We start from the raw sequence: 23,378 nt of genomic DNA, 5'->3' as shown, positions 1-23,378 counted from the left end.
ATTCTGTGAGCATTGTGAGATTCAGCATGGCTGGGACAATTAAGAGGAGGGTGCAGGTAGAGACAGCCTGGGAAAGGCAGCTGGAGGACACAGGGCTCAAACAAGGCCATGCACACCCAGCCCACACTTCAGTTGTAGTGGCCACTTGCTGAGCTGAAGAGGCCTTGGATTGCTTCCAAATTTCATGCCCCGTACTTACAGACTCTGCATCTTAGCCCCTGTTTTGTACAAAAAAGCACAAGCCTGTCAAAAGGCCACAGGAGAGTCTGTGATGTCAATGACCCCCTGCCTGGGCTCAGAGCACCCTCGGATATCCTGATCCCTGGCTCTCAGCAGCCCACGTGGGCTGCCCAGCAGCATGGATGCCACCACTGCCTCACCACTAAGAACCATGCTTGTTATAGAAAGAACCTTGTCGGTACATGACAGGATGACTCAGAGAGTGTCTGTGAGCACAAACTAGGTAGGATGACTTGGTTTGGAACTTGACCACCCCCACTTTTTATCCTTCAAACTGTTCTCACCTTGCAAGATCTAGTAAGGTGGTTACCAAAAGTGTGCCTTTGACACTGGTCAAAATATCTTCGGGCTGCTGACCCAGGAAGAGGTGACCTTCAATTCAAGGTCACAGAGAAATCTGCCACATGATGATCAATCTCTTCCTTATCTCTGAATATTGTGAACATATGACTCTAGAGTAGGGGAGGGTTCAACTCCCTCCCACACCTCATCTCTCATTGCAAACAGAACCTAATATCTTGTTTAAGTTTTCTCTACTTCCCAGAAAACTTAAAAGAAAAAGAAAAAAATTTCCTCAATTCTGCTTCTCAATCCAGCTTCCAAATTCTTTCCTCTCTTTTGCTGCCAATACAGGGAAGGATTGTCTATGCTGGGTGCCTCCACTCCCTCATATCCCATTCATTCTACAGACCCTCTGGAATCTGACTTTTACCCCCAACGCTCCCTTAAAATCCACCAGTGATGTCCTTCATGTGGAATATAATGACCTTACTAACATGCCTGTAGAATGTGACACTGCTAACTGTCCCTCTCCTGGATCTGGAGTTGTGTCTGACTCGAAAATATGTCCTCTGCTCTGAATATTGTTCTTTCGTGATAGCTCTCAAGCAATCCCTTTCTTTGCTAGAGAGAAGCCCAATGCAGTAAAAAGGAACATGGACTTTGGAGCCAAATAAGTCTGAGTTTGAATCCCAGTTTACTAGCTGTATGGCCTGGGCAAATTACTTGCCCTCCATAAGCTTCAGTGTCTTCATCTGTAAATGGAGGCCATATCTATTTTGCAGGGTTGTGGTACGGATTAGAAGTAATGATCGCATCCCAAAGCGGATGCTCAGCAAATGGCCACCATATTATCAGTATTACTCATTCCTGCTGCCTCTGACTGTTCAGACTATTGCCACAGCCCCTTGACTGACCTCATCACCTCCTGTATCTTCCTCCTTCAATCATTCTATATACTAGTCCCAGAGGGATCTTTCTAGAAGACAAATCAGATCATATCACCTCCTTATTCAAAAGCATTCAGTGGTTCCCCATTACCAACTGGTTGAAATCTAAGTCATTTGGCCCCAACCTCATCTTGCTCACATGCATGAACACACACACACACACCTTTGTGTATTAATGCCACCAGGTCACACTGCAATACACACACCACCCTTTCTCAGGCTCCCCCTCATCCTCCAAATGCCTTCTCCCACACACACATATTTGACCACCTCTGTCTCAAACCCTCACTAATCCTCTCTGTCCCCTGCTGCCCTGGGAAAATGAATCACTCCCTCTTCAGCAATTCCACAGTATTTCACAGCAATTCAAAGTGTGTTTCACACACTTTGTTTGAGGCACTATGATCCCGCCTCACATGACAGTTATTTATGGGCAGGCCAAGCTCCATGCTCTCATGTGCCCTGTACATCCACCTCGAGCTGCTGCCCTTACCCCATGGGATCCTGATTGCCGTTTATGTGTTGGCCACTGGACAAAGCTCTGTGAGGGTGCGGACTGGGTCTGCCTCGGTGTCTAGAAGAGCAGAAAGGTGACCCTCCCTGGTATGTGGTAAATGAATGAATGGTTGAGTCCTCCACGGGTCTGTGAGCTAACTGAGAGCAGAGCCATGCCAACATCTTCCCAGCATCTAACACAAACAGGTGCTCTGGACGCATTTCTTGGATGGCTAAATTGCATTTCTGCGTGCTTGTTTGGAATTTCATCAGAAGGCCAAATTCCTCTTTCTTTTCACATTCTGTCCATTGCAGCTGTAGCAGAAAAGAGAAAAGCAGAGATGGGCTTGCTGGCTAGCCTCATAGAGTGTCTGCCTCATGGTGGTTAGTGGCCCTGAACGCGGGTCTCTCTGCATATGGCTACCATGTCTATCCCTTCCCCCCAGAGCTGGGTAACACCCCCAAGGAGCCTCACAATTGTTTCCAAAGCCAGCTCTTGACTGACTCAGCTCTTTTATGTTTGGTCTTTAGTGCTAAATAAAAGACTAAACAGACTTTTTCATTAGAAGGTACAAAAAATGTCTTCCCAGGCTCACAACCAACCCCCCCCCCCACTCCAGATGGTGAGTTTCCCAGGGTGAAGGCCCCAGCTCATTCACCTCTGCATTTCCAGCACCTCAGTGCAAACAGCAAGTGCCCACTAGATGCTGATCACAGAACAGTGAACAAGACGGGGAACAGGGAACTCCTTCCAAGTGACCTGATCCCACTTCTTCTGGGACAGAAACATTTGAAAAGGCAGGAGTTGGGTGTTTTGTGTTTGTGTCACACACAGCACCACACAGCAGCCACACACAGCACCAGCTGAATTTGTCACTCATTTTCAAACATGCCTCATGACCCCGTCTATCTGCTGCTGTAGTGCGTCTAACCCGGACCTATTTTTTCCTACTAAGACAGCAGCCTAAAAGCACTAAGAGTTAAACCTACATCCTTAACTTCTTCAATATCTGATTTCTACTATGCCTCTAAGAGCTGTAATTCCATCCAATTTTAAAATTCTTCCGACTGTACATTTTGTCTTCTTCCCACATCTAACTTGGTGTCAGGCCATGTAACCCAGCAATGTAGTCTGGTAGCAGTGTTATAAGAATTAAGGGACAGTAAAGTGAAGCATCAGACCTCCTGTGTTTAGGCTGAACTCCTTGCCCAGGTTTACATGATGGGGAGAAGAGATAGGGGAACCGAATAGATGGAGAGATGAGAACAGGAAGTTTGGGGCCCCGTGCCAACAACGGCAGGAGAAAACCACCTCCCCCCACAAATACTCTGCAGAAAATGGATTTTGTAAAACCTTCTCTGCTAGACACCAAAAATAGCCTGTAAATTCACCTCCCTGTGAACACAGTCTCAGGCAGACCGAACGCCAGGTGGTGGGGAGAAAGGGCCGGCATCATGCGATAATCTTTCAGTTGCTGGAGGAGGTAGATGGGTGTGAGCCACAATTACTAAAATTACAGCTAGTTTCAGGTCAGAGAACTAGACACAAAGTGTGGTTCTTACTCTGAAAAGCCAATTTCCAAATGGCCTCTTTTACTTCATCCCTGCTCACTCTTCTCTTCGACATTTGCCACCCAGGCCAAACTCCAAATTCCCATGTGACTGGAGAAAGGATTCTGAAACCATAAATCCAGGGAGATGGCATGGGTGAAACATCCTCACGGCCTGAATGTGAATGCCAGATGCTGGTGCTGCGTTTCCCAGTTCTTCTGACCTAGATTTTCTGCTCCCCCCACACACCCCTCGGCATACACATACCCACACGTCCTTAGTGATACCAACAGTCATATTTGATGTTAGAAACTGTAGTTTTCTTTTCTCAGCAATTCTAGAACTCAAATATGGGACACACTTTTATTTCTTCAGAACAAATGATTAAATCAAAACATAGGAACATTTTAAAGAACTTATAAACCCTCTGTGTCCTTCAGAGCTGGAGTCCTCCCTCATAAGAATATCACATTTTACAGAATTATATTTTTGAAAAACAGCACATATTTTCTGACGGAATTCCAGGTAGAGGGTTCATTTGATCCTCATATCAACTCTGTGAGGCATTAGCCTGTTTTTTGTCCCCATTTTTCGGATGATCAGTTGACTTGCCAAAGGTCATACAGTTAGTGACAGGGCCAAGCTAGGAACTGGGTCTTCTCATTCCAAACTCAACATGCTGTCCCCTTCCTTCCAACTCAGGAGGGAGATTAGAAATAGGTCATCATTGCTTCTCAATTACTTAGCTTTCTTTAATTCTCTTCATCTCTGGGAGAGAGAAACCCGGGGGACCCATGGCTTCAACTCCACCCACTTTCCAATGACTAAAATCCCAGCCTCACTGCTGAGTCCAGATAGACATCTCCCACTGCTCACTTAGCTTTTCTTCTCAGATTGTCCCAGGGGCAACTTGGACTCACCCACACGCAATCTGAGATCCATGAGTTTTTCCTCAGACCGGCTCCTCCTCCTCCTGTATATTCTATTTTAGTAAAGGCATCACCACCCACTCAGTCTCCCAAGCCAGAAATCCAGAGCCATCCCAGAATCCCCATTCTCTCTTAGCTCCATGAACAGTCATGAAATCCTGCCCGTTTTGCTTCCTGATTCCTCTGAAACATGTCCTCACCTCTTCTCAGCCCAGATCCCCTTCGTCTGTCACCTGGATGCCTACAGTCGTCTTCCCACAGTTTTTCCCTAGACTTTACCCCTCCTCTCCATCTTCACATTCTGATGCAACACTCTTGTTAAATCTGATTCTTACTGTATTATTTCCCTGCTTTAATGGCTCATCCTTTATTGGTTCCCCATAAATTTCAAGATAAATGTTCAAACTTTCAACATGGACTAGAAGGCTGGGTGTCTCTGGTTTCTCCTCTCTCTGCCTCTGGGACACCATCTGAACTCCCACCCGACTGAGGCATTTCACTCCCGGAATCATTGTACTTCCTCATATCCCAAAAGTAGTTCTTTTGACATCAGATTTCTCTTGGGTAACTCCTGTCATTTCCTGGACAACCCAGATGTCCCTTCCTCCAGGTGGTCTTTCCTATCCAGCCTCTGCTTGCCCCTTCTCATAGCATTCTATCAGTTAAGATACATTCAGCTACAAGAAACAGAAACTAAAAACGGCTTAACCATTAACAAAGATTTATCCATTTTCACACAGAGTCTAGAACTAGGTGGGGTTCTGGGTGGCTAATTCCGTGGTTCAATGGCATCATCAAGGTTCTTTCCATCTTTCTGCTCTTCCATCTTCATTTGGAATTATTGTTTCAGTCTACGCCACATACTTTAGAAACATTCTCACAGAGGTTGGGGGTGGACAAATATTTGTCTTTTAATGGTAAAACATGTCCTGAAATACCAGAAGCCACATAGAGCCAAGTCTGGCTAGTCACTTGAGTAATCAGAGTAGGTGATAACATTTGGGATCAGGGTCAAGGTAGGACCATACAGTAACGAGACAGAACTTCTGGCTTTGCCTGTGACTTGGCTCTAAAAGCAGGTTTTAGAAAGGTATTCTGGCTATCTTGAGCTATGTCCAAATTGTTTGTGAACCACATGGAGTGTGAACACAAAAGTTACTATTTTCAAAGCCGGCCCCACTTGGATATTTAAGTTTTAATCTGTTGGTTTCAAAAAAATTAGAACAAATTAAATTTTTTAAAGATTCCTGGTTACCTGACAGAGAAACCACCCTTGCCTTCTTACCATCAGCCCAGATGCTGAGCTTAGGTACTGAGATCTGGGACACATGAATTTCCAAAATAGAAAGTGAAAGGGGTTCAGGGAAGTCTGAGTGCTGAATCTGAGAGGCCACGCCATGGTGGGGTCACATGTAAAGGTGCAACTTGTGGACAGAAATAGCTTGGGGTCAAGAGAAGCTAAAACCCAAAGATAACCCTGCTGCTCCCCCACTAGCACAGCTGTTTGGTTTATTTTCCCTAAACCTAAAAGGGCATTCTTCACCCTGTGCCCCTTCCTGTTGCTTCTTGGTGTCCTCCCTACAGTGTCTTTGTCCTTCTTCTCTTCCGTGTAGATCTTAAGTAACCAAGAGGAGTGGTTCAAGGCAGAGCTTGGAAACCAAGAAGGATACGTGCCCAAGAATTTTATAGACATTCAGTTTCCAGAGTAAGTATTTCCAGCCTACTGAGCTAGGCCTACCCACACATACTCCCCTTACTTCCCAGTAGTCACTAAAATTATCCATGCACACCCAAGATACTGTCAAAAGTGGTTGCCTCTGGAAAGGGAACCATACAGCTGAAGGCCAAGGGTGGGAGGGAGATTTGCATTTCACTGTATTCTCTTTTGAATTTTATACCATGTGCTCGTATCGCCTATTTAAAGTTTATAAACTAAAATTATCTATAATTGTAATCACAGGGTTTCCAAGAATTCCACTGGGGACAATGTTGTCTATTCCACTTCAAGATCTGCTACTTCAAAGCACTCCATTATCTCCTGACCTACCTTCCATTCTAACCAGGGATCCCAGCTAGCTCTGGGCCCTAAGCAGGCGTGTGGCCACTCTTCATCTTTCTTAAACTATGCTCATACCAAAAAGAGATGTCAGTGGGAGAAAAGGGGAAATTCCCTTCATAAAGAGGAAATGAAAATTTGAGATTGAATCTCATTTGTCTCAAGAACTGACCACAAGCGTTAGAAAGAAATCTAATCCTGCCTGAAAGTCAGGGACTAGCCAAAGGTTTGCTAGAAAACCAAAGTGGTATCAGTGACTGAGGAGGTGCAGCAGCATCTCTCACTGTGAACTAGTGCTGACCACTGACCTTCCGGGGCCCTTGATGCTGCCCTGTACTCTTCTAGATGACCACATCATACATTCCCTGCTCCTCAAACCTCCAGCCCCTCCCCACAGCACTCTCAGCTCATGGCCTTGCTTGCAGGTTCACCGGGACAGTGGAAGTCACCAAAAAGCCTCTCTACCCAACCCCTCTCCTGTCTATTGCATCCACACACCTCTTGCAACTGCACTCAGACGCAGCGTGGAAAGAACCGTCCATGCTTATAGCAAAAATTCTCCCCTCTCTCTCCCACATCACTTTCTTTCCCTCTCTGCTCAGTCATTCCCATTAGCAAACAAAGTCACTGCAATTTCTCCCATCCTACCAAAAAACAAAACCAAAAGAAAACAAAAAACTCTGGATCCCCTTCCGGCTACCACTCCAGTTCAAAGGAATCATTTATACTCATTATCTCTAACTCCTCTCCTCCCACTCTCTCTAGACTCCTCAGACTCCTGCGAATCCTATTTATCAAGGTCATAGTGAACTACTGGTCTCAATGGTTGATTCTTGGCCATTATCTCAGCACAATTTGATGTGGGATACCTTTCCTTTCCTTTGAAACACTTTATTTGGCTCTGGGATACCCTTCCTCCTGAATGTCCCTCCTCTGTCCCCTTTGCTGCTTTCTCCTCATCTCTCCAACCTCCTTTAGGTTTAGAATATACCCCTCCCAGTAAGGCCCTCCCAGACATAGCACAGTATTTTATTTTATTTTATTTGTTGTTGTTATTGTTCTTAATCCGCACCCATGGATAATTTTCTTATTGATCTTTTAAATAGAGTGTGGAAGGAGGGAGGGAGAGAGAGAGAAACATCGATGTGAGAGAGACACATCAATTGGTTGCCTCCCACATGACTCCTACTGGGACCTGGGATCCAACCTGCAACCCATGTATGTGCCCTTAACCAGAATCGAACCTAAGACCCTTCAGTCTTCAGGCTGACACTCCAACCACTGAGCAAAACCAGTCAGGGCCATAACACAGAATTTTAAATCACTCCTCCACTTCCCATCCCTCTTTGCTTTCATTGTCTCCATAGCTCTTATCATCATCTGACATACTGTATATTGTAACTATTCTGTTGTTTACTGTGTGCTGCCCTCCCTAGAATGGAAGTTCCATGAGGGCAGGAGTTTTTGTCTGTCCTCATACCCCAAGGAGGGCCCACACTTTTTTAAAATTATTGATGAGAGAGAGAGAAAGAGAGAGAGACATAGATTTGTTGTTCTATTTATTTATGCATTTCTTCTATGTGCCCTGACTGGAAACTGAACCCACAACCTTGGGGTATGAGGACGATGTTCTAACCTACTGAGCTATTTGGCCAGGGCTGGCCTACCCCCACCCCACCCCCCCTTTTTTTTTAGAGAAAGAGAGAAACATGGACATGAGAGAGACACATGGATCAGCTGCCTCCTGCATGCTGCCTACTAGGTATGAAGCCTGAAACCCAGGCATGTGCCCTGACAGAGAATCGAACCGGGACCTCTCAGTCCACGGAAATCCACTGAGCCACACTGGCCGGGTTGGCCCAGCACTTTTTAATAAAAGCTGTTAAATGAATGAATAGCTTTGTAATGATATGTAATACTGAAATCCTGGCTTCTCATTTAATATGTAGTGTATAGGACAACTTTGCAAATCTTGAAAAGAGTAACTTATGAAATTCCAGTTGGAGGACAAATGTGTATTTTCTAAACAATCCCCTCACTGCTTGCTGCCTCTTCTGATATATTTCCTTTGAGGTATGGCTGCTGTGGAGCATGTCCCATTTTTCCCCCATTCCCATTAGGTTTTCTACACAAATCCCTGTAGGGTTGTATGGCAAATATTCATGGCAGGATTTCCAGGCAAATGATCACCAGAAACCCTCTGCTTCCAGCCCCTCAGAGCCCAACCCACCTCCCCCGGCAGTTCCTGGGCTGGAATTCAGATTCCTGAACTAGAGAGAGCACAGGGAATTACTCACAAAGGAATCCCAAGCCATGCCTATTGGACATTCACCTTAAAGGGATACACACCAGCCCTCCAGCGGCAGCAATTAGGGCAGCCACCTTGGAGCAATGGATCACAGTCTCACCTTTGGACACTGAATGATTGCAAACACTTGCTTCACTTTCCTGTGGTTGAGAGAGGTTTCTGGCCTCCTGCCCCGAGGCTGTAGCCACTGTTTGCCTGGCCCCTGTGGAAGTACTTGGCCCTTTTCCATTCTGGGTACTTTCCTAGTAGAATCTTTGCCTCTTTGCTGTACATATCTTTGCTGCAAGCATTTTTGCTGCAAACATTTTTCCTTTATAACTAATTGGCTGAAGGTAATTTTGCTGTTAAAAAAAAAAAAAAAAAAGATAAATAACTGGTTGACAATTGGTATTTTCCCTCTGGTTTCATTTCATTTCTTTATTGAAGAATCAATCAACTGCCATTAAAAAGAAAATAACTGGTTGACAGTTTGATTTTGATTTTTTGTTTATTTGGTTTTGTTTCTCTATTGATGAATCAATCAATTGCCTTCCACAGACAGTGCATTTAAGCTAGTTGTCATTTTGTTTCATTTCTCCATTGTGGGTTCTCATAGTTACTCCCATTGCTATAGTATCTGTAAATCATAGCTAGCCCTCTTAACGGCCTGTACAGTGAGAGTGGAGGAGGTGGTGGTCTTAAAATAGTGTTTCTGCCAGAGGACCATGATTTGCCCCAAGAGCTGGTTTCTTATTTTGAAACACCCTAATTGGGAGGAGAGAGGTGAGGTCCTGTTTGAGGGCACAGAGTTGAACCCACTTTTCCCACAGAACGAAGACAAGCGCTTAGGTACGATCCATAAAATAAATCAGTTATCTGGAGCTGCACGCACTTTAAATACATAAATAAAGCCTTTTTAATTTTACGTGTTTTTATTTGTTGTGATTTTAACTTTTTTTACGGCCAATTAGTTATGTGGTGAAAATGTTTACGGCAAAAGGGCTCGCAGCAAAGATGTTTAGGGCAAATACGCTTATGTTGAAAATCCAAATTCGGTCTTTTTCATCTACGGCAGGCGGCCTGCGGCAACACTTCCGGAGGCTGCCACCCTCACAGCCCCCCGTAGAACAGTTTCTCCTTTTTCACAGGAGACATTATTTCCAACCTGGATTTTTTTTTTTTTTTTTTTTTTTTTATCCTCACCCGAGGATATTTTTCCATTTTTTGTACAGCTAGAGTGGGAGGGAGAGAGAGGAAGGAGAGAGAGAGAGAGAAACATCGATGTGAAGGGACACATCGAGTGGCTGCCACCCGCACGACCAACCAGGGCCGGGGACAAACTGCAACCGAAGTACATGCCCTTAGCGGGAACCGAACCCGGGTCTCTCCGGACCGCAGGCCGACGCTCTAACCGCTGAGCCAAACTGGCCAGGGCATCCAACCTGGATTTTTGAGGAGGCCCAGGAGCCTTTGTAGACGTGGTTCCCTGGCTGCTGCCAGCCTCACTCATTTCCAAGTGCGTGTGCAGGGCTCCCTGGGTGCCTTGCAGCCTCCGCGGAGCACTGAGCAAGAGCACAAGGCTCTGGGTTGTAAGTATCCTTACGGGCCACTGAGGTCTCAGCCTGGGAGCTGGTGTCCATGGCCCTTCCCAGCTCTACCAGGTTGCCACCTCCAGTGCTGGAAGGGGCCCCTGTCCTCCTGGCGCATCAGCTGTCCATGCAGTTCCTTCCTAGCAACATCCCTCACGCAGCTGCCAGCAGGAGGCTGCTTCCCGCAGTCACTCCCACACTGTCCCATTTTGGTGCAGTGGCACATTTTCACGACTCAGGCTTTCGGAGCTGGAGAGACTTCTGGGGCCAACAGAGGGAGCATCAAGAGGAACACTCTCTTGCTTGGCCTGAAAACTGCCTGGAGCATTTGTTGGGTTTCAAAAACTCCTGGCCCCCTTTTCTCCTCTCTCTGCTGAACAGCTGCAAGACTCTCTCCCTTTGGGTTATCTCACTTCTACTTACCCTTCCTATTAATCTGGCATCTCACCAAGATCCTCTGGTTTTATCTCACCCGATAGATGGTTTCACGAAGGCCTCTCGAGACACCAAGCAGAGAACTTACTCATGGGCAAGGATGTTGGTTTCTTCATCATTCGGGCCAGCCAGAGCTCCCCAGGGGACTTCTCCATTTCTGTCAGGTACTGGCCATTCCCGATACCACCCAGACCCAGACCATTAAAGCTATGAGGTGACCTCTTACACGTGACCTGCTGCTCAGGAGCATGGTGGCCAAGGGGCCCAGGCATCTCATTAACTGTGATGCTAATCATTTCCTTCCCATAGCACATGCACATAGCTCCTTAGCACATTGGTTTGTGGCGAAAAGTATGTGTACATTTATCTGCCTCCCTCTCTGGCCCAGGTGCTTCTGGAAGGACAGGATTTTTATCTTCCTCATCTCTGTGCCTTTAAAAGTGCCTTGTACCCAACAGATGCTCAACGAGAATTTGTGGAAAGAAGTGGGAAGGGACAACTGTCCACATCCATCTTGAGATCTAAATTGTAACTTTTTACTATTGACGGGTGTCTGAAGAAGGGTCAGAGACAAATAAAAACCCCAAGTCATTGCTGTAGGATACATATGGAGTTGAGGGTGACGGCACAAAAAGAAGGGCAGTCACCTACAACTGAGGGCAGCAGGGCAGAGCCGAGGAGGGCTGCAGTGGGGAGACTAACAACAAAATCTTGCTAATGTGCAACACCCACAAGGAAGTGACTCAGTCCAGGCACAAACATGACACAGCCCCATACTCAGAAGCCCCAAGTCTGAACGCACTGTGTGTGGCCAGAGTGTCTGGGATTGACAGTCACGTTTCAGACTTGGTGACCACATGTGAAAGTGCAAGAATTAATACTGATGGCAGTACAGCAGGATGACAGCCTGCCTGTACAGTGAAACCCACTGTCAAGTTAGTTGACAGGAAATGCTTGTGTGGATTATTCGATATATTTTGAAAGGCAAGCAGCTTGAGTGCTTTAAGTACATATATCTGATCTCGGGTAATAAACTGAGGTCACTTTACTATTTAAAAAGAATGGATATTTTAAGGAATAGGTAGGCGGGACTTACAAATAATGGGTCAACCGTTTGGATGCGCATGTGCCTCTACAGTGCTCAAAAATAGCTTGGGCTTGTTCACATCGTCCTTGCAGTCTCACTTAAACTCTTAATTTTTTTTTCACAGCTTGGGTGAAGGTATATTTTAGGTCAGGCCAATATTGATGTATCACAAATTCTAAGCTTATTAGGTCTTAATTAATGAAATTTTGCTCTATTGATAGATCTTACAAGTCTAACATATTTTTTAAGGGTCTGGATTATATAATAGACCAAGTAAATTGTTAGACTGAAGGGCATCTCTTGGTGCCTTTGGTTTGCATGAAGTTCACTGGCTTCTTCAGCTAGGAACTGTGATTTATATTTCCCTGGTTAAAGTAAATTCTATAAAACAGCCAGCCTTGACTTCTGCAAAAACCTTCCCCTGCTACTGAGGCAGTACAACTTCTTGTTATGGTGATTATTACCATAATCACTATCACATCTTCTGCAGAAGTGTAGCATAATGTATTCCAGAGCGAAATCATTATTATTCTCTGCCCCTCTCAGAACACTCTCCCTCCATAGGCCTAGATGACCAAGCGAAACCCTGGCATCCATCCTCTCAGTTCACAAGAGTGAAAGGGTTAATGTTTCTCACCCTAATTTGTTTGACCAGAGGTGGTGGATGAGTAATTACACCACAAAGATATTTTCTCCTCCTCACCCAGATGTGAGGGTAATGACTGTGAGTTGAGCCATGTGGTATTAGAGTGAGGAAAACACTTGTTAATGGCCAAAACCAAGGGGAAGGCCGTGCTGTGACTGCAAAGTGCTGGTCACTGCCCCAGAGCATCCAGGCAGAGGTCACTGCATGGGTTCACCTGCCCATGAGCAGAGCCCAGCGCATAAATGAGACTGACGATGAGCATTCCTGTCCCCTCTGAACACAGACCACTAAATCCATCCCTAAGAAAGTTTCACTAACCTTCAGAGGTATCTTCACTCTCCAGCACTCTAAATTCTTGATTTTTATGCTGGATCAGGCAATTGGTACTATTAACATCAGTTAATTTTTAGATATAAATGTATGTCCATTTCACAAATAAGCTTGATATCCTAAAAAGAATGACTTGGAATATTAGTAAAGGTCCAGTCCCCCCTTTCACGATGAATAAAATCCAGTCTCTCCAACCCTGCTACAAATGTGCCCCATCCCTTGTGAGTCCAGCTGATGTCAAAAGATGCCCATCTAAAAGACATGTGTACATGGCAGGCTGGACTCAGAGACCTAGGATTCTTGCTTCAGCTCTGCCATTCATTCATGGTTCTTTCCCCAAAAGCTCAAAATGCTTTGCAACCTTATTTATGCAAAACATAAACCAAAAACAAGAGATCTGTGCAGAGAACAAAGCGTGACAAATTTCTCAAAGTCGTTAGCGTCTTACTGTCCAGAGCAAGTCTACCGGCTTAAAGGAGCTGGTTCAAGTATTTCTGATAATGGAAAGATAACAAGGGCTTGAAAAACCTCTCCCCTCTGAGTCTTGGCAGAGTCCTTAGCATAGTACAGGGCTCAGGGGTTGCCATGTTTCAGATAAACATCGTAAAAAGGTCCTTGACCTCATAGTCTTTAAAGCACTTGAAACACTTTTTTCCTGTGAAAGCACCAGTGTCAGAAGACAGATTACCTTGTGCTCTAGTACAGCCTGTGTCCTGAGCAGTCCTTCCCCGAATCTCCCCAGAGAGCTTAACTGGGCCAACTCACCCGCCTAGTGATAAGAGAGTTACCCATATCTCCATGTCCTGCCCTAGCTCAGCATCCCTGGATGCCATCAACCCTGAGGGAGGAGGGGACATTGTCACCATGGAAGATATAATTTGGATTTGCCTTGATTTCTAGGCACGAGGATCATGTTCAGCACTTCAAGGTCATGAAAGACAACAAGGGTAATTACTTCCTATGGACAGAGAAGTTTCCATCCCTGAATAAGCTGGTGGACTACTACAGGACGACTTCTATCTCCAAACAGAAACAGATCTTCCTGCGGGATAGGACGCAAGAGGATCAGGTATGCTCCAGGTCCCAGGCAACCCATCTAGAAATTTTAGGCAGCTGGAGTCTTACATGAAAACCACCAAGACGATGCATTTGATGGGCAGGTCCTCTGAGGATTCTGAAAGGTAGAATGACTCTGAAGTCAGATCTCGGGTTAAATCCTAGCTTAACACTTCCTAGCTGTGTGACTGGAAATTTCTCCAATCATCAGTTTCCTCATCCATAAAATCAGGATGATAGTGACAGCTACCTCATAGGATGGTTGTGAAGGTTAGAAGACAATCTGTCCCCTTCCCATACATCATTCCTAATCATACTGCAAGCACTCGATACACAGGAGCTCTTATTGTGCATGCCGTTATTTTGTTATTGACATCACTACATCACAGTTTTCGGGCCAGCTGGAGCTTTATGACAGGATTTGGGGTGGAGATAGGAGGCACTGGAATAGAAAACTTAGCATAGTACAGGACTCATAATGCTTAGCATAGTACTGAGATTCTTACTCTTGGGAAAATTTGGAATATAGAGTATTGTTTCATAGAAAATGCATCAGACAGCCCTGGCCGGTTTCTCAGTGGTTAGAGTATCGGCCCACAGACCAAGGAGACCTGGGTTCGATTCCGGCCAAGAGCACGTACCTCAGTTGCGGTTTGTCCCTGTCTCTGGTCGGGGTTGTGCGGGAGGCAACCAGTCGATGTGTCTCTGTCACATAGATGTTTCTCTCTCTCTCCCTCTCTCCCTTTCTCCTACTCTGTCTGGGGATAAATGGAAAAATATCCTCTGGTGAGGATAAAAAAAAAATGCATCAGACAGACCTGGCTTTAAATCCTGATTTCATCACTAGCTGTCCTTATTACTTAACCAAGATAAGAAACCTTTCTGCCCTGGCCAGGTGGCTCAGTTGGTTAGAACATCATCTCATGCACCAAAGGTTTGTGAGTTTGATTCCTGGTCAGGGCACATACCTAGGTTGTGGGTTTGATCCCCAGTGGGGGTGAGTACAGGAGGTAACCAATTGATGTTTCTCTCTCACATCGATGTTTCTCTCTCTGTCTCTCCTCCCCCTTTCTTTCCCTGCTCCCCACCCCTGCCTCCCTCTCTCTAAAATCAATAAAAATAATATCCTTGGGTGAGGATTTAAAAAATTTTTTTAAACAAAAAAGAAACTTTTCTGTGTATCAGTTTTCTCATCTATAGAACAGAGAGAATATAATACCTCCCTCACTGGGCTGTTATGAGGATCAAATGAGAAAATATAGTTACAGCACTTGCCACAGAGTCTGGTCCATAGCAGGCGCAAAGGAAATACTAACTTGCCTTACACAGACACACACACACACACACACACAAATTATAAAATACTTGTCAAATGAAATAACACAGTTATAAAAACAGGTATAGGAAGAAGCATTGACTGGAGTAGTTGAAATCGCAGGAATGGATTATTTGAAAAAGGCATTGAGATTTTTTTCAAAGCAACATGTGCTGTGAGGAAATAAAGAAAGTTGTCCCTTTTCAAGCAACTGGCTGAGTTTAAGCCTGAGAAGTTACAATCAAAGGAGAAAAGGATGTTCCCACCAAGTGCACACAAAAGCTCAGAGAGAAAAACAAAGGTTAAGCAAGAACTTGTGAACGATTTCAACCAGGAAAGGGACAGGTCTTGATCTACTCGGATGTGCATGCAGTGGTCTGAGAGGCAGCAGAAACCACCTTAAACCGGATCAAGTGAGTGCGGACCTGTTAAGTGCTTAGAAGGATGCCTGGCAAATACTAAGACCAGGGCCCTCCGTAACTGTTAAGTAAAAATAACTATCTCTGATTCCTGAGGTGGCTGTATCATTAAGAAGACCTTGCTCTTCCCATCATGCCCAGTGCAGGCCTGGTTTCCATGGTGCTACGAGAGTTTTGTGTTTGGGTCTCTGTCACCAGGCTATAAATGACGGTTCAGAATCATGCACAGTCAATAGCGAAGCTCATCTGGAGGCTAGGATGTCCAGCAGTGTGGCAACATGCGATAAGGAGGGGTGGCACTGTGCCAGTAAAATAGGATATTTAAGCATGATTACCCAGAGAAAAACAAGCCCAGTAGGAATGAACTAAATTGATACCATGTGGAAAGTGTCAGTCTGTGAAACGGAGACCTGACATCCTCAAAGTGGAAGAAGCTGAGAATGCAGAGGGTCTGAATCATGGGTTCTCTTTTAGCTGCCCCCCAACCCATCAGCTGTTTCTCAGAGCTGTCATGAGCAAAGTCTGGGGAACAGCTGCCTGAGGGTGGGGTAGAGCCAGAAGATGTGAGAAGAGGATGGATCTGCATCATCTTTGTTCTCTCCCAGGGTCGCCGGGGTAACAGTCTGGACCGGAAGCCCCAGGGAGGCCCACACCTCAGTGGGGCTGTGGGAGAAGAAATCCGGCCTGTGATGAACCGGAAGCTGTCGGATCACCCACCACTGCCTCCGTCGCAGTATGCCCCCGCCCCGCCGCCACCTCAGCAGCAGCGGTACCCGCAGCATCACCATTTCCATCAGGTATCTGGAAAGGATAGTGAGGAACAGTGAGATGGGGAGGAGGTCCTTCTCCTTCCCCCCCAGCCCCAGCCCCAGCCCCAGGCCACCTTGTTCCCACTGCCACCTACTGCGTGAAAGCTCCCCACAATGCTGGACACAACCATAGCAAAGAAGTGCTGAGGTTCTGCTGTGGTCCTGGGACTGTTGGCCTGACCCAGCCTCATCAGGGCTCACGAAGTTCATAAAGATGATCCTGGGAGCCCCCACCCCCCTGCCAAATGGCAGAAATAGGATACAGAAACTATTTTGGCAAAGAAGTCTCTGTGAATCAAATGATTCCCTGCCTGAACACACACACGCACACACACTTTCTTACCCCGAGGATTCAATGAACAATTGCTTCATTTTCCTATCAGCACAATTTCAAATCCATTCATGTTCCTTAACCCACCTGGCTGTCAAGATCTACAAGAAAAACGGATTAACACCTGCCATGAAGCCTGGCCTATCTATCTATCTATCTATCTATCTATCTATCTATCTATCTATCTATCTATCTATCTATTTAATTTATTTATTTCTCCTTGGCCTTGTTCCAGATGGGATTTTAGGCAGCTTATCGAGATGGACAATACAGCCAGATAACATCGTTCTTAAATTCCTTAGCAGAGCATACAAAGTCCTTTGTGAGCTGCACATTTCTGTTTCCTCAGCCTCATCTCCTGCTACCTCCCCTTCTCCCCACACAAACACACATTCCAGCAACGCTACACTACCTCTAGTTACCAGAATGGTCCATGGAATCTTCATTCATGTCTGAGGCTGTTTATATGCTGTCCCCTCTGCCTAAAATGCTCTTTCCTGGCTGACCTCCTTTAAGCTGTAGTTCAAGCATCACTTCCTCTATGAAGCACTCCCTGATTACCCAGGCAGACTTAGACACTCTTCTCCCTGCTCACTTATCATTTAGACATGCATGATTCCCCCTCTGAACTGACGCTCCATGAAGATAAGTGACCTCTTTCCGGCTTTACATCCCCGTTGCTTAGTACAGTACTAGATACATGGTAGGTGCCTGATAAACATTTCTTGATTGAACAAATAAGACCTGCCATCATTTTTGTCTGCAGAATCTAAGGTTCCTTTGTCATTCTGCCCCCTTTCACCAACATTTAGGGTTTATTGTCATCATCAGCAAGTATTCTTGGAACACTGGTTGCTCATGGCATCTGAGTAAGGCACTGGGGGAGATGGTGAGGGATACTTCTGGCAGCATGGTGACAGGCCCTCTCTTGCATCTGCTTCTAGGAACGTCGTGGAGGCAGCCTTGACATAAATGACGGGCACTGTGGCATGAGCATGGGCAGTGAAATGAATCCTGCCCTCATGCACCGGAGACACACAGACCCAGTGCAACTCCAAGTGGCCGGGGTATGTGAACTTTCCCTCTGGGCTCAATGTAGGAGGCAGAACAGATAATTAGAGAAACAGTTGGTCCTCCAGAGAGACACCAGAGCTCAAATCGAGGCAGTGGGAACCTAGATAGTGACAGTAGGGGGAGTGTTCCGGGGTGCAGCGGATGCCAGCCCAGCACCATCCTGTCTGTTGTTCTCCTGTGGCCGTCAGCCTTGCCCTGTTCTCATATTTCTTGGCTCTGGTTCTAGTGGAGGGAGATGTGTTGCCTTTATCACCAAGATGCATCTTGACATGGTTGCACTAGCACCAAGGGCTGTTAGTTTTGGCACACTGCCATTCTGTTTATCACCTGAAGAAAGTAGCAAGACCACCTATTGATGTAGGGAGATAGTTCTTAAAGATTCTCTTGGGGCCTTGGAGAATGACATCTCTGTCAGCTCAAGTCTTGAGTCTCAACAGTGACTCTGGTAAATTCTGATAATTGTGTGCCCAGGGCGGTGCAGCCCGTGTCTGCTTTCCGTTGCAACAGGGATTGAAATGTCTCCGGAGAGACATGCATCAGCCTTCAGGGCAGGCTGCTCACAGAGGACTGTGTCTTGATGCCAAAGTCAGCAGATTCTCTTCTGTGTGGTGGTGGCTTCGAAGGCCAGTCCAGCCAGCAGCTCAGCAGGACCCCTCTGTGTTTTCCCCCAACAGCGAGTGCGGTGGGCCCGGGCGCTGTATGACTTTGAGGCCCTCGAGGACGATGAGCTGGGATTCCGCTCTGGAGAGGTGGTTGAAGTCCTGGACAGCTCCAACCCCTCCTGGTGGACTGGCCGCCTGCACAACAAACTGGGCCTCTTCCCTGCCAACTACGTGGCACCCATGATCCGATGAAGCCCCTCTGGAGGGGTCAGAGGCTTTTGTCTGAAGCTGCCTGCAAGAGAGGAAGCAAGGAAGAAAAGTGGGAACTACGTATACATACATACATATGTGTGTGTGTGTACACATTTACACACTTATATATGCCTATGTATACACACATTTTATAATAGTAATTTATTAGCAATTTAGTTGGTTAATTAATTGATATGAAAGGAACTCAGGTGGAGGCTTATATTCATATTTGTTTTTCTACTCCCCTCAGGGGGTGTGCAGATGGTGGTGGGGATTGGGAGTACGGGGCAGGGAAATGAAACCGAAATTTTTCCTGTCCTCAAGATGGCACCACTTCCTCCTTGTCTTGGGAATTTTCACTGAGTAGCTAAGCAGAGATCCACACCCTGGCATTGGCTGCAGAACCGCAGGGTGGAGTTGGACTTGGCAGGGCATGTTCTGGCTTACCTGCAAGCCCTACTCACCTCGAGGGTTTGCAGGGCAGCTTCCTTCCTGTTCTCCAAGGGTAAGCACTGCGGGATTGAGAATTAGGGTGCAAACGCACAAGTCTGGGCTGGAGTGGTTAGAGTGTGCAGGCAGGACTAGAGCACAGGCGTCCTGAGACCTAGGCAAGGCTGGCCTCCTGATCGGTGCTCACCGGGACCTTCATCTCCTTGGCCAATCCTCTTCCCTGTGGCCGCCATGGAGAAATGGAGACACCATGAGGAACCAAGCACTAGGAAAAGGAGGGATTTTCACAAATCCCCCAGTGGCTTACTTGGGTGTAAACTCTGTGTCCCCAGCTTCTAAGAAAGTAGCAGCCTAGATTCTATAAAGTACTTGGAGAAGCTCTAGCCGAGAATGCCAGATGTTAGAATCATTGTCCTGTGGTTACAAGGGTGTCTCTTTGGGGCTATATTTGTTTTGCTTCTTGGTTTTCTGCGATTTGAAGATGCTGTGTCCAGTGGCACAGAGAGAAGCCCTGACAAGAGCTCTGACTAGTGATTGGCTGATTGGTTGGTTGGTTGATTGGCTGAACATGGCCTGCTGGGATCTGGCTTTCAGATGAGCTTCCTGTTCCCCTGACTGGTGAACCTCTGCTGGCACCTTCCCCCAACCACGAGCTACACCTGGGGAGAGGAACCCCACTGACATGTCTCTCTTCAGCACCTTGAAGTAGAATCATGTTTCCTAGCGCTCACCCAGGGGCATGAAGCACAGACCAGCCTGGCTGGGAAAAGGCCCTGGAGAAGGAAGCTTAGTGTCACAGGGGAGCCTGGGAGCACACATCTGCACTGCAGGCGCCTAGAAGGTGTGTGTGCATGTGTTCTGGGACACGAAAGAAAGGACACCGTCATTGAAGGTAATAGAAAAAGAAGAAAGAGTTTGTGACTCAGAAGTAACTGTCAGTGTAAGGGACACATAAGCCATGTCCCTTTGACTCTGTCCCTTTGACTCTGAAATCTGCAATTCTCTGATGCCCACACATCACCTTTAGAGAAAAACAGGAAAAGAAGAGACTCCGTGGTGGGTCTTGGGAGGGGAGAGACAATAGCCGGAGAGAAGCAGGGTCGAGCGTGAGTGAGAAGCGTCTCAAAGCCTCTGGAAATGAAAGCACAGGAAGGAAAAAGAAGTGAAGACATTTCAAAGGATGAAGAGCAGCGTGAGAGGCACAAAGGGAGGGAAGGGAGCAAGAGGTTAAGTGGAACAGGCGAGGAAGACGCTGGAGTCAGCAAGCAGACAAGGCTCTGGGAGGAGGGACGGAGGTGGGTGGGAGGAGGAATTAGAGCAGAGAAATGAACACCAGCAGGCAGGGGGCAAAGTCACCACAGGAACGAAGACGAGAACAAAGGCAAAGGAGACTGAATCGGGTATTTTGGTGCTAGGTAATGTGAACATATCACGGTAAATAAAAGCCAAAATTAATGTTTGATTTTACAGTATTTACAAACTGTATGCTTTAAACAGCCCACAAACTTGATCCAGTTGTCTAATTATATGAGAGGATCAGCCCCAGGGAAGACAGAGTGAAATGATTCGGTTCTGGCCTGGATTTCGTGCCTTGAAACATTTCTCAAGAAGGCAGTAATAAAACAAGGGCCTTTGTTTTGTGGGGCTGTGCCCGGTGTTTGTCTCTCTTTCACACACACACATACACACACGTGGGTGCAGGGGTCCTTGGCCTGCAGAGGCTGACCACACAGTGTGGGCAGAACTTTCAAGACCACTGGAACTGGACCTTCCGTTCCACTGGAGGCCATTGTGGGAGTGATTTTTATTGAGGTGCTAAAAACAGCCCTCTCATTGCATGGCTCAGTTCAGAAGGAAGGTGTCACCCTGAGCACCCAGAGAACAAGGGCCCTTAGGGACCAAGCTAAGAAGACAAGGACCAAACTGTCCATACTGGGGGAGGGAAGACTGACACTCCTTGGCTTCTAGTGCTGTCTGGGGGGCACCTGAAGAGTGCTGTCCACCTGACAGCATTTCAGCACCAGGGGCACGTCTACCTACCTTCTCATGAGCCACACAACCAGGAAACAGCACGTTGTCTCTGAATCCAGCTGAAATGCCTGTGGGCCTCGGGAGCAGGGAACTTCCAGAGAAAATCCAGTTCCTGTTGGACCAGTTCAGTTTCCCTAACCGCTTGCTGAGGCTCGCTGCATTTCAAATATCTGGCCCTGGCCCCTGCCCACCCACTTTTAGATGGCCCTAGGGCGATCTAAGGCAGGTGCTTCTCAAAATAAATGTGCCTATGAATTGCCTGGGGAGTGTGTTAAATGCGGGTCCTGACTCAGTTCTTAATTTCTACCAATCTCTGCAGTTATGTTGCGGGGTCCATGGGCCACACTTTTAGTAGTAAGGGCAAAGAACTTGGCAGTGAGCTGAACAGCTACAAAAATTGAGTTGGAATCCTTTTCTAGGGATATTAGGGCATCTTTCTTTGTTGCTAACAAATAATTCACTTTGGCTGTGGGATGGACAGACATGATTCAGAACTATCATCATGACATCATATTTGGCTGCCCAGGTGACTTATTATTTTAGCATCTTGATCTCCATCAAGAATCAGGAAATTTTAGGGTGAGACATTCAGGTGAAATACAACCAGGGATTTCCTAATAGTAATTATTTTAAACATGAGCAGGGTTACCAAAGAAGTTGTGAAAGCTTTCTCAGGAAATCTTTAAACATAAAATTGATTCCCATCAGGTGTGGGCCTGCTGGGAGGCGGGGGAATGGCCCATGTGACATCATTAGATCTAACCTAGCCCAGAGCAAAACAGGCAGTATGGAGGACAGATTGACGTGGTTAAAACATCTGCCATTCATCCGGTCTGAAGTCAACAGTTCAGCCTATCTATTACAAGGCAAGGGCGTGAGAAAAACATAGTGTCAATTCTTTTTTTAAGAAGAATTTAATGGCTCAGGTCCCTTCAGTTCTTTCCATTACCATAGACATGCCAGCCACATCTCTCCCATCAGCAACTGAATTGCACACTTTTCTCTCCACGTGCCCTCTTGTTCCCACTCCTTTCTCCACACAGATGCCAGAGCAATCTTCTGTGAGACATGGATCTGATCGCTTCACTCCCCTGCCATGGTGCTTTGGTTAAAATGCAAAGTCTAATGTGGCCCTAGGAGGTCTGGCCCCTCCCTCCCTCCCCAGGCCTCTCCTGTGCCTCTCACCTTCTTGCCTTCATGCTCCTGCCTTTCATGCTCCTGGCTTTCTCTCAGCCTCAAGATGGCCAAGGATTTGTCCCCAAATCCTTTGCACTTGCTGTTCCCTCTACCTGGAATGCAACCCCCTGTTCTTCACCTGGCTAACTTCTATGCATCTCCAGGTCTTGGTTTAAATGTCACTTTCTCAAATTGTTCTTTGTTGACCCCTAATCTAAAATAATCCTTCCCGTTAGACCATCTTGTGGATGCCGGTGCTTTTCCTGAATAGCACACAGATGATGGCACTAGACTGATTTGTATGACTATCAGACTGTAAGCTCCCTGGGGGCAGGGATCAGCCCTGTTTTATAAACTGTTATATGCCTAGCATCTAGCACTGTGCATGGCATACAAAGGCTAATAAATATTTGTTTAATGAATGAACAAGTGAAACCTGCCTGTCACCTATTATCATTCACTCTGTAACCGAAATGTTCCCAGCCTTATAGACTCACAGATGCAAATAAGGTGATAGTAACACTGATGCCCAAGTTACAGTAGCTTTTAGCCACCTGCCCTCACAATCTCCTCCAGTTACTTCTGAGAGCCCAAAGCCGGAGGCTGGTATTTTCAGTCTACTTTTGTCTCCTACCCTGGCCATGTTTGGTTACCCCAAGCTTTCTCTGCTGACATCTCTCCTGATGCTGTGGGTCCACTGTGCATTGCATCTGTCTGCTGGTGAAATGGCCTGATCCTCCAGGAAACCAGATCTGCCCTGCAGTCCATGTGGCAGGGGGGTTAGAGAAGGGGTGGAGAGGAGAATGGCCTGCACCCAATTCTGAGTAGCTCTTGTCCCTGGGTCCCAGCGAGGTACTACCTTTGGCCAGTGTCCCTCACAGTCTTTCACAGTCATAGTCTGTTCCCTTGTCACCAGCACCATTAACAGGACAGGGGATGTCACCACCTACATCTCTCTTGTCTCTCTCCCCATTGCCCTTTCCCCTTCA

The 23,378-nt window shown here is 46.5% G+C and overlaps 1 protein-coding gene across 5 annotated transcripts in view; it reads left to right on the top strand.

Annotated features, from left to right (window-relative positions):
• The window catches only part of GRAP2 (GRB2 related adaptor protein 2), a 68,615-nt gene extending 46,255 nt beyond the window's left edge, over positions 1 to 22,360 (top strand). For 4 of the 5 annotated variants that reach the window (XM_036251661.1, XM_036251657.1, XM_036251658.1 and 1 more), the window contains 6 exons: positions 6,058 to 6,149; positions 10,856 to 10,975; positions 13,775 to 13,943; positions 16,270 to 16,461; positions 17,749 to 17,871; positions 18,553 to 22,360. In XM_036251661.1, coding sequence (XP_036107554.1) covers positions 6,058 to 6,149; positions 10,856 to 10,975; positions 13,775 to 13,943; positions 16,270 to 16,461; positions 17,749 to 17,871; positions 18,553 to 18,732 — 876 coding nt within the window. In that variant the 3' untranslated portion in view covers positions 18,733 to 22,360. Of the gene's footprint in view, positions 1 to 6,057; positions 6,150 to 10,855; positions 10,976 to 13,774; positions 13,944 to 16,269; positions 16,462 to 17,748; positions 17,872 to 18,552 lie in introns of those variants that run through there. The other variant, XM_036251662.1, reaches the window with a different exon arrangement.
• The last annotated feature ends 1,018 nt before the right edge of the window (positions 22,361 to 23,378 follow it).

The sequence above is a fragment of the Molossus molossus genome, unplaced genomic scaffold (genome assembly GCF_014108415.1).
Source record: "Molossus molossus isolate mMolMol1 unplaced genomic scaffold, mMolMol1.p scaffold_m16_p_10, whole genome shotgun sequence".
NCBI classification, from domain to species: Eukaryota; Metazoa; Chordata; class Mammalia; order Chiroptera; family Molossidae; genus Molossus; species Molossus molossus.
Note: the sequence above shows the minus strand (reverse complement) of the source record. Positions and strands in the feature narration are given on the sequence as shown.